At 38.6% G+C, this 11,414-nt stretch overlaps 1 protein-coding gene across 1 annotated transcript; it reads left to right on the top strand.

Moving 5' to 3' along the window:
- The first annotated feature begins 697 nt into the window (after nt 1-697).
- SLC16A14 (solute carrier family 16 member 14) lies at nt 698-9,064 on the top strand. Its single transcript, XM_031060057.1, has 5 exons — nt 698-993; nt 1,248-1,546; nt 2,374-2,517; nt 4,784-5,776; nt 6,929-9,064. The coding sequence occupies exons 2-5, from the start codon at nt 1,285-1,287 to the stop codon at nt 7,075-7,077; spliced, it is 1,548 nt and encodes a 515-aa protein (XP_030915917.1). The 5' UTR covers nt 698-993; nt 1,248-1,284; the 3' UTR covers nt 7,078-9,064.
- Nucleotides 9,065-11,414: the final 2,350 nt, after the last annotated feature.

The raw sequence follows: 11,414 nt of genomic DNA, 5'->3' as shown, positions 1-11,414 counted from the left end.
GAAAGGTAGTAACTTGAGAAGCAAAATGTACTCATGTATTTAAAGACAAATTTGAGTTGGTACAGAATCTGGGTTTGTCTGTTCACTGCCTGTTTGCAGCAGTGAGGAGCCAGCCCAGAGGCACACATTCTGAGAGCTCATAGGAGATAAAAGAAGCTTTTAAAATCAATTTTTGATAACTTTTTTTCCCTTTCCACTGTCCTGAAGCTGATGTTTCTTTTTAATTCTCTGGAGAAGAAAAGAAGACAAAAAATTACCATCTCTGGTAATTTGTATCATTGCATTCCTAGTCTCCATGGAAACATATGTGGTGCTCCACAGTTGGGTAAGATTTGAATCTGTTGCTGCAGAAATCAGATGGAGGGAAGACTGGATTATGCACCTTGACTGTTAATCAATTAAAAGAGGTTTTGAAATTATTTTCACCTTGTGTTGCAATCTTCACTTAGAGTAACAATAGAATAAATCAAAGTAATCAAATTAAGCTAGTGTGACCTGATCCTGTGTACATCTATGCATGTAACTCTGCCACTCAGTTTGATTCTGATAGGCATTGGCATTAATTTGGAAGAATTCTTTGTTTTTAGTAGGATTATAAGGATCAATACTATGGAAACTGAATACATAATAGCAAACTGTTGTCATGTTGACTCTATTAAAAAGAGAGGCAGTAACAATTGCCTTGTTGTGATTTATGTAAGCAAAACATTTTGAAAATTAAGAATCTGAATTCCTTATCTTTTGCTGTCTTCATTCTTGTTCTTCCACTGCTAAGGAAGAAATACATCCCCAAACTGGTTTCCTCTGAAAAGATGTGGTAACTTCACCTACCTGCTGCTTCTTTACTCCAAGCTTTATGAACTTGAACACAAAGGCACATCATCTTACTAGGACAGCAGAAGTCGACACAGAGAAGTAATATACAGAGAGAGACCAATCTTTTTTGTGACCACAGTCAACCCATGAAGAGTGAGGGCTTTCAGCCACCTAAAAGTAAGTAAAATGTATAGTAATGGAAATAGTGCAGCCTACTGTCAGCCTGTAAATACTCCTGCATAGACAGCCATGATAACAAGTTACACAAATAGATAAATTAATTGGACAATTTCCTAAGCATTTTACATTTGAACAATGAAGTCACAGTATTCACTACAACTGCACTAACTACAGTGGTGAAATACGATAGTGATTTATGGCATTCACCATAACCAAACCACAAAATCTGATTATTTTGTATGTATTTTTAGGTATTTACTGCATTTGCTTCAGAATACTGTGGAGAAAATGTATGCTAGTCGAGAGGATATTGGATATGATTTTGGAGATGACTCCAAAGTTGGAAGTAAGCCAATTAAACCTAATCCAAACATTGATGGAGGATGGGCTTGGATGATCGTACTTTCCTCTTTCCTTGTGCACATACTCATCATGGGCTCCCAAATGGCCCTTGGAATACTCAATATGGAATGGCTTGAAGAGTTTAATCAAAGTCGTGGCTTAACAGCGTGGGTTAGCTCCCTCAGCATGGGCATCACACTTATTGTAGGTATGTGCCAGCATCACGTATTTTAAAACTAGATATATTTTTAGAATGTGTTTGCCATTCATCCCTAAAGTATTTTCTTATGGTTGTCCCAAGATTACCTTTTAAAGTCACCAGGACGAATTTTACAATGTAGATGGAGAAAGGGAGTAACAGGGAAGATGACAGGGAAGACAGCCCAGCAGACTGCATGAGCAGGAAAGGAAGCCTGTGACGTCCAGGTCCGACTAGAATTAAGAAAACATGATCTGTGAAGTTTGGAGTCCTCCCCATGCTGCATCTGTGAGGAGAAAATGTTGAATTCACACAGTTTGTATTTCAGTTTGGCAGATGAATGAAAATGTATTTTTTTAGTTGTAGTTGGATCAACCCAAAATAGTATCTGGAGGAAATGTTTGTGTATATATGTATAGACATATGTATGACTCCCTAAATGAAGACTGAAAAAAGTTATGCTTATCTCTGCCTAAATTATTCTACTGAAAACAAGATAAAATGCTTAACTTCTGGTTACTTGTGAAAAAGTCTTGCACTCATATAAGCATCAGCACGGGGAACAAGAGTTTCAGCTTATTCCTCTCTTTAAACTGTCCCTTCTTCATGGGGCAAATTTGATTGTAGGTATTTCAGGTATTTGCTAAGTGTTTAATCAGTTGGTTGTATTTCTCTTTCCATGATTTTAAGAAATAATATGAAAAATAAACTGACTTGTACGAGTTGCCTGATGTTTTAACATTTTATTTAAAACATTAAGAAACTTAAGGTGAAAAATTATTAGAGCATAAAGAATTAAATAAATAATTTATCATTTCTTTCATGTTTTTTAACAGGTCCTTTTATTGGTTTATTCATCAGCATGTGTGGGTGCCGCACGACAGCCATAATTGGAGGGATCCTGAATGCCCTGGGTTGGATACTGAGTGCCTATGCCTCAAATGTGCACTACCTCTTCCTCACCTTTGGAGTGACAGCTGGTGAGAGCTGCACTAATGTTTGAAGGTTCTTTCAATTATTTTTGATTCCTTTGAAGCTTATTTGAGTGAGTAAATAGGGAAGGTAGACTGTAAAGTTATTCCAGCTCTGCTTTCACACTTTTAATAGCCTGTTATCCTTTTAGGAAACTTAGTTATTCAGTGGATTGGGCCCAGTGACTTCTGTTGTTTTTTAAATTTGCCATGTGAAGGTGGGACTTCTATCAGTTTCAGCAAAGTGAATACATGAGAGGACATTTTAAATTAGGGGAGTTACTGTAACCCAAACTCTGACAAGTAAAATTTAAAGATGAATTTCATATCTAGCTAACTCCTCTCCTTGCCACAGGAAAGAGTAACAAATGTTTTCTCCAGAATTTCTATACATAAATTTTTATCTAGCTTTCTGGATGGAGAAATACCGAGCTTAGCAAAGATCACTCTGATGACCCCTTACACCACCATACCGTAGACTTCAGTAACATTGTAAATTCCTGAACAAAGAACATCGATCACAGAGAGGATCCTGCCTTTTTCAGAATTTCTGTTTTCATATATATTGAATATAATCAAGCAGGCAGGAATCTACACAGTTCTTCTTCAGCCCCCGTGCTCTTTTCAGAAAGAGCACACACAAAACAAAAAATAGCAGGGTTTAAGTAGAGAATTTAAAGAGTGGTGAAAACCAGATTTTCTGGGGGAAAAAAATCAGAGACAAACTTTTATGTGAGATGGGGAAGTGAGATGTTACAGGAGTAATTCTGGCTAGAAATACAGTGTAGAGATACCTGAGAGGTTCCTTCCAGCTCCATGAGACCTCTGCTCACTGTCCCTCCCTCACGATCTGCTCACTCACCCTCGGTCCTGCCCGCTCACTCCCATCCCCTCACTCACCATGCCCAGTCCCGGCCCATCCAGGGAAGTCTCTCCATCTTCTCATGGCTGCTCCTGGAAAGCTGCTTTTCCCTTGCGGTGGCCACCTCTTGCTGCCATCACCTCTGGGTCCCCGCACTGTGCATATGGGCCTGCTCATGGCTGCTGCCTTCAGTTCATCCCTCCGATCCCAACCTCATCTCTCCATCCGCAGCCACCCTCAGCACATTGCCGAGGGCCCCTGCCCTCAGGGCTCCGCTGCTCCGGGAGGCAGAGAGGCCTCCCCGAGTCTGTGGTTGGGTGTGGGGACCGACAGTGGTGCAAAATGAAAGCCCAAAAATAAAAGCCCAATTTGTGTATTTGCCTAGGAAAGTAAGAAATACTTCTAACAAGCAAAATGGGTCAGCTCTGGCCAGGGTCTCTGCTGTGATGTTGAAGAGCTTTTTTTCAGGCTTTTTTGGAATTACGGCTTTCTCTGGCCTAGCTGCAGCTAGATCATGCTGTAGCTGCATGCAGCTACGTTAGCACCTCTTTAGGAAAACTTCTAAGTCACAGAACACTTCTGAATTACAATCACAGTGAATTGGGAAGCATCTTCTGCATACACCCGTTCCAATCCAAATCCCTCTATGAAGAATTTGCTGTGAGACAAAATAGTGAACTGTTACCTCTAATGATGTGTTTGCACAATTCATTGCTTCCTGCTTGAAGTATATGCCATGAATACCCAGCCTGGTTTTTAACTACAGGTGAGGGGTTTTCAACACCATTAGAGATCTGCCTTGTAAGGCTGAGCAGCTACTGTGTGGCCCTCCCTGGACTGCCCAAAGAGAACCAACCTGGAAGCCACCTGAGGTCCCACCAGTGCACTAACCTCTGTGCTGACTCCTCAAATACATGTCACAGTCACTGTGGCTCCAGTAACTGAACAAGGACAGGAACTCAGTGAGAATCTTCATTGCTGGGGAACTTAGGTGAAAGCAACAAGATATGCTCACTAAGCAGTTCTGGTCACTGATACAATCAGATGTGGGTATTATAATTGCAGATATTTCAAAACAGGCTGTGTCTATGTTTGTCCCCATAGTAACTGTCACTGGTTGGTTGTGGGACATTTGTAACTTTCCAGTGTTGTCATGCTGACCTGAGATAAAGGTTTATCTTCCACGTGTTTAGTTTTTCTGGCAATAAATATCAGTGTTGCATTCTCTCTGGAATGAGTATTGCAGATTCTAGAAAACATTAGGAGACAGAAATGAAAGCTAACATCAGAATTGAATATCTATTACTGATTTTACTACTGTGCTTACACAAAAGTTAGGAATAAAATTCATTTTTTTTCACTGCTTTTTATGTTGTTGGCAAACAGTTCAGATTTATTTAATTTTTTTTATAGGTATTGGAAGTGGCATGGTTTATCTGCCTGCAGTGGTCATGGTAGGGCAGTATTTTCAGAACAGAAGAGCACTTGCACAAGGGCTCAGTACCACAGGAACGGGGTTTGGAGCTTTCCTAATGACTGCCTTACTGAAGTACCTCTGCACTGAATTTGGGTGGAGGAATGCCATGTTCATCCAGGGGGCCATTTCCCTGAACCTTTGTGTCTGCGGGGCACTTATGAGACCACTCTCTCCCAAAGAGCTCCGCGAAAAATATGTGGTGGGAAATGATAGAGAAGAAAATCGAGCAAAAGCTCTGTCCCAATCTACAGAGACTATAAAATCTAATGGAGTCCTTGGTCAAGAACCAGAGAAAAAAGAAGAGGTAGCAAATGAAGAAGTGCTTGGCAGTGTGCAGCACATAGAAATTGGAGGTAAATCTGGAAGTGAAAGGAGCATGTATGGACTGCGCCTCTTTAAGACAGTGAGCCAGCTGACAGTTACAGTCAGGAAGGGCTTTGCACTCTGGTACTCCAGCTACTTTGGAGCTGCATCGCTGTTTACCAATAGAGTATTTGTGGCCTTTATCATTTGGGCTTTGTTTGCCTATAGCAGCTTTGTCATTCCCTTTATTCACCTTCCAGAAATAGTCAAGCAGTACAAATTATCTAGGCAGGACAATGTATTTCCTTTGACATCCATTATAGCCATTGTTCATATTTTTGGTAAAGTGATCCTTGGAATCATCTCTGATCTGCCATGCATCAGCACTTGGAATGTCTTCCTCATGGCTAACTTTACCCTGGTCACCTGCATTCTTACTTTGCCACTAATGCAGACATACATTGGCCTGGCTGTGGTTTGTGCTCTAATAGGATTTTCTAGTGGCTATTTTTCTCTAATGCCTGTTGTGACTGAAGATTTAGTTGGAACTAAACACCTTGCAAATGCCTATGGCATCATCATTTGTGCCAATGGAATATCTGCTTTGCTTGGACCACCCTTTGCAGGTAAAGAGTTAAAATTGCTAACCAACAGATGTTTGTGTAATGGCTGTATGACTCTTTGTATTATTAAACATTCTTATGCTATGAGCATGTGTAGTTAACAAATCACAGCTGCTCCAGAATGGACATAACATCGAGCTTTACATTGTACAGATTTACAGCTCATAACCTCTGTCATCCCCAGCAGAAGGGAGAAGTGTATGTATGCTGTCCCTAGAGTTACTTAGGTTTAAACAGACATTCATTATACATTTGCTCATAGAAAGAGGTGGGGGAATACAGAAGAGATACAGGTACTGATTGTCAGTACTATATCAGACTCCAGCTCCCTTTTACAGAGGTGCTGCTGAGAAGAAAGCTGTGAGAAATTCTGGGAGTCATGGCCTTAGTCAGCCAGGGCAGCTCTAGGCTGAAGGGAAGGCAGCAGCAGCGTGAGCAGCCCAGGAAAGCGAGAGCCCCTTCTCTCCCCACCCCTGGCTGAGCGACATGAGTGAGAAGAAAGCTCTCTCAGTGCCCCTTGAAAGCAGCAGTGTTTTACTCTGCCACGTTCCCTCAGCACCCCCCAGTCTGTGCTAAACCTGTCTCTGAATTTGGTCTTTGGTTAAGAAGCAATTTTGGATGCAAGCAGCTGATGTAAAGAGAGCTTCTGATCTTGTGGGTACGTCGCAATGCAGCCAGCGTGGAGTGAGGGAGTTTGGCTTGTTTGGGTTCTCAAACCTTCCCAAAGCAATGAATAAGTAACTTTAATGAAGAAATAACTTTAATGTGTTTTTGCAAAGGAATTGAGGCTGGAATGAGAGTAATTGCAGTACTGAGATTGTATCTCTTGAACAGTCTTCTATTGGTATGTGAGGCTTGGAGACAGCTATGGGGAATGTGTTTGCTTGCACAAGGCATAGCATTTGAAATACCCAATATTGGGCATTTTACAGAGGCAGTGATAAGGAGGAGGAACTAATTGGTTTGGGATTACAAAATGTTGATTTTAAAATCAAACCTGCGATAACGTGTTTGAAAAATACTGTTTTTCCACAAAGCATCTGTGGATTTGACAGAAACGTCGTGAAAGAAATGTGAAGTATTTTTTGAATTTTCTCATGAAATGTACCTTTTTGGCAAACTTTGTAACAAACATGTTCTGTCCTTATTTTCCAGGTTGGATCTATGACATCACACAAAAATACGATTTTTCTTTTTACATAGCTGGATTGCTATACATGGTGGGAATAATATTTTTACTTGTACAACCTTGTATTCAAAAGAAACAGTCAACAGACAAATCTACAGAAGAAGCACAAGTATAGAACAAATTCCAGAACTTTTTATAGAACCTTTTTGGTTTTGTGTTTCTCTTGTGTGACAGTATGAAGATGTTTTTCTTATAGAACCAACCACATTTAGCTGCACTTAAGTGAAAATCAAACGTGCTCCATAAGGCTTATAAATTATTGGAAATGTGCTTTTAAAATTAGTTAAGATATTTTACTTTAGAACTACCAAATACAGTGATTAAAAGTACACTGCTAGTATATCATCAATATTAGAACAATGCTAAGAATACTTACCCTTGCTTCTCTTTTAATATTTCACCATTAACCATTGGTGAAAATCCACTGACTGCAGTGCAGTTACTCTGATTTACACTAGTCCTATGAGAGAATTTGGTCAGGACATGAATGATTTATAAAAGTCCTTTCTAGTATTTATTCAATCTGATGAAAGATTAGTTTCTGGGTATTAGAAAATGATTGTATTTCTTGCCTGGCTACTCAAGTACTGTTGAAATGCTACTATAATAATTCCATTAATTCAGCGTACTAAAATTACTATTTCTGTGATGCAAATCTGAAGAAAAGTTCTCATATATTTCTGAAATGATTGTTGGACTCAATAGGTCCCTCCCAACCCAGAATATTATGTGATTCTACTTAAATGGTTTTTAATTTTGTTTTTTTAAAGTATCAACTGCATCTGAAGTAGCCATCCTCGATACATAGGCTGCAGTTTAAACACTGTGACATTTAATGCACCTGAAGTAAAAAAAAACCTATAAATGAAGAAACAGGAAACATATGGAAAATATCATTGTGACTGGGAAATGTTTCCAGAAACAGTTTAAGTTCTTTGGCCCCTTTACCTAATTAGAGTTATTGTAGAATTTAATAACATTGCCACTGACTCTTTCCATGGGAATGAACTCTACTACAGCACACTAAATTTTGTTATAATTTAATTTAATTGTTCACCAACTTTGTTACATATGAGCAGTTGTGTTGCTGCTTGTAATGTACCATGACCTGACTAAAATTCATCATGTTTGAGAAATTTATTCTCTAGAAAATTAGATACTGCAGAGCATGGAATAGCTAAAGAGCATTTAAAATATTAAAATAAATTTTCTTAACATTAAGGGTCTGGTAACCAGTGCAGAAGGTGATGTATGGTGGTTGAGGGCATATTTTTTTCAGCTTTGAGAAGTGAGTCTGATGTTAATTTTCCTATCAAATAAGAACCACTGTAAGTTTTCATCCTCTTAGCTTTATTAAAGTTCTTTGCATGATGAATCAGGTTCTTAGTTTAATATTTCTTCGTGCTGCTGGAATTCCTTAAAAAGCAATTGAAACTATTCAATTATATTGAAGAACTGTTGGGAAACAGTTCAGTACACAACAATATCAATATCCTTATCTTTCTAGCTGCAAGGCTGGTTAACAAAAAGTTCTGAATGTGTATTGTTCTGTATTGCAATTCACCAGCTTCCTAGTGTTGCACTTCTACAACTCTTGTCAGGGACATACTTTAAAGTATTCCTTAAAGATCACTGAAGTGAGCCAAGTTAAAAAATAAAACCTTAAGAAACCCGGAATTACTTTAAGATTTATATCAGTGCAATCATATAGGGTAGTTATGTATGGCCTTTAAAATTCACATAAGACAACTGAGGTGGCACTGAACTGCAACACATGGTGTGAACACACCGTCAGTAACTTCTTAAAATCAGCTTTTGTTATTGGAGAAAATGTGCACGTAAACTTTCACATCAGTTCTTTGTTACAGGTTAAATGTCTTCTTGGTGGGAATGCTGCTGATGGCTCATTTGAACTGAGCTTTTTTTTTTGAAAGATATGTATCCTTCATACATAGATCTTCACTTTGTCTTTGTCAAAAGCAATGGTATTTGCATATTACAGTAATGAAAAATATGTTGTTCACTTGTGATATCTGCAATAGATCTTTCTATAGAGGTTCTTACAGGGCCATATGTTGGGAATAAACTTACATTACCCAAAAATACACTTTCTGTTCATTTATTAGGTTAGTATGGTATTGTAGCCACATAACGGAATTTGTATTTGTCATTATCCTAAAAAGAAATAATCACAAAGACAAAATAATATATATGGAATTTCTTCTTATACCTAAAGATCAACAGTCACTGAATGTTTCCATCATATTGGTATATAGTTCTAGAACAAAAAATCCTTAATATAAATCAACAAATATTTAAGTATTAAAGCACTGGTTTATAAAGAAACAGAATTATACAAGAACCCTGTATTCATAGTTTTTAATCAATTTATAAAATTCAAGTTTAGTGCTTGACATGTTAAAAAATTGTAAACTCCTTACACTCCTCAAATATGAAACTATTATATCCAAATACTGAAATCACTGGTTTAATACTTGAGTCCTAGATCTAGGCAATTGTAAATGATATATTAATTACCCTCTATAAATGACAATGCCACAGCGTCTGCTATAAGCCATGGAGTACCTGGAGCATAGATACAAAACAGAGAAATCAGAATGAAGAAATACAAAGTAGCCACAACCCGTTCTATTGCAGTAACTGCTATGATGCTGATAAAACACAATTTCAGGATGCCCAACCTATTCAACATTGTAATATTTACATGTTGCTCCTGGTAAAACATATTTTATTTTTCCTCTTTCAATCCTTAAAAAGTCTGTTTTCTGTAGTAAATAAGAAAAGTCCGTGTGTCTGACCCAATAAACAGCCATGCCTTATAACAATTGCTTCAATGGAGCATGCACCTTTATTCAGTAAGTTTTTGTTCTTGGCACGTTGCTCCTGCCCCCTCTGGAGCTGTGGCTGACATTTGTGTGTGCGGAGGTTCCCAGCCCAATTCCTGGGGGGCTCTTTCATTTCAGGCGGGGCTGTGTCACGCAGCCTCTCCACAAGAGCTTCCCAGGGCACATTACTGTCACGTAGCTGCTTGTAAGAGAAAGTAGAGGCTTAAAATCATCATTTGGCTTACTCACTGCTGATTAGTCTACTCCACAAAATGTGTTTAGACAGCACAGAGGCCTTGTATGAAGGTCACTTGCAGTGCAAACTGCCCACGCATTTTGAAAGATGCAGATGATGTTAAACTCACAGGAGATCAGTAGTTTTGCCCAGAGTTGCCAGTGCAAGATACCACAGTTTTTCTGTGAAAAATCTGAGAAGCTATTTTTGGTATAATATCCAAGGTCTTTCTGCCACTGAAAAAGAAAAAGAAAAGCAGCTGTAATGCCACGTACTTTCCTGGTGTGTCATTCATACAGCTGCTCTGAAATCAACCAAGCTGTGTAAACTGATGCCAAAAAACTTGTCAGTATGTAAAAATCACCAGAAGTAAAAATCTGTTTTCAAGGTAAGTAAAAGAGCTCTTGGGGTTTGAACAGAAATGTGATTTTAGAAAACTTTCAGATGTACTGTAAGGATTAAGATTGTTTCTCAGGAGATGCTTCCTGCTTTCAGAATGACTCCATAAACAGAATCAGGTGGAAATAATATAAGGAAGAAAATGACCCCATAAACAGAATCAGGTGGAAATAATACAAGGAAGAAAAAAAAAAAGTAATCTGTTAGATGACAGAACCATCACAAAAAAAAAAATTAGGAAGATACTCTGTCATATATTATTTATTCATTGTAAATTATACAAGAACATAGAAACATTAATTTTTCCCACAAATGTTCCACTTTTCTACAGGTGCAGTTGCAGGAGCCTAAGTGCAGTTGTACTCAATGACTCCAATGCAAGTGGTAACAGAAATAGAAAAGCAGAAATCCTGGTGTAACTTGTGTTACACACTGCAGATGTAGCTGGAACTGCTTCCCTCACTGCCTACAGCAAAGCTGCTTCAGAGTACGTGTGGTCCTGGTTGTTCTTATGCAGGCATACAAAACATCCTAGCACATTCTAGCAGAGCAAAAGGAGAGATTATTGGGGAAAAAATGTGTATTAGTGCTGAAATTATAATGTATGAGCCTTTTAAAAGTTCTCTTTACATTTCTGCTTACTCTGCTCTCACCAATCTTCTTTGCCCATGAAATAAGAACACCATGAATGGTGAAGTTTTTAATGAAGTTATAAACAGTATAGACTATTTTTACTGTTGCATATTTATATTTCCAAACACAGTGCTCTATTAAAAAATACAGGAAGAAAAGCAAAGCTGATTATCCTGGTCATTCCCATGGCTCTGGATAATCCTGGTCATTCCCTGGCTGTGGATTGTCCCATCCATTCCCTGGCTCTGTGTTATCCCAGCCATTCCCTGGCTTGGGATTGTCCCATCCATTCCCTGGCTCTGGGTTATCCCAGCCATTTCCTGGCTCTGCCCTGTCCCA

This window comes from Geospiza fortis, unplaced genomic scaffold (genome assembly GCF_000277835.1).
Source record: "Geospiza fortis unplaced genomic scaffold, GeoFor_1.0 scaffold318, whole genome shotgun sequence".
NCBI lineage: Eukaryota > Metazoa > Chordata > Aves > Passeriformes > Thraupidae > Geospiza > Geospiza fortis.
This window is presented reverse-complemented; position numbering and strand designations above follow the sequence as displayed.

What these genes read in the sequence shown, in the direction of transcription:
- SLC16A14 (XM_031060057.1), top strand. Translation starts at nt 1,285, where the DNA reads ATGTATGCTAGTCGAGAGGATATTGGATATGATTTTGGAGATGACTCC. An exon ending in GGGCATCACACTTATTGTAG is followed by an intron (nt 1,547 to 2,373) that starts GTATGTGCCAGC and finishes GTTTTTTAACAG; the next exon opens with GTCCTTTTATTGGTTTATTC. An exon ending in CACCTTTGGAGTGACAGCTG is followed by an intron (nt 2,518 to 4,783) that starts GTGAGAGCTGCA and finishes TTTTTTTTATAG; the next exon opens with GTATTGGAAGTGGCATGGTT.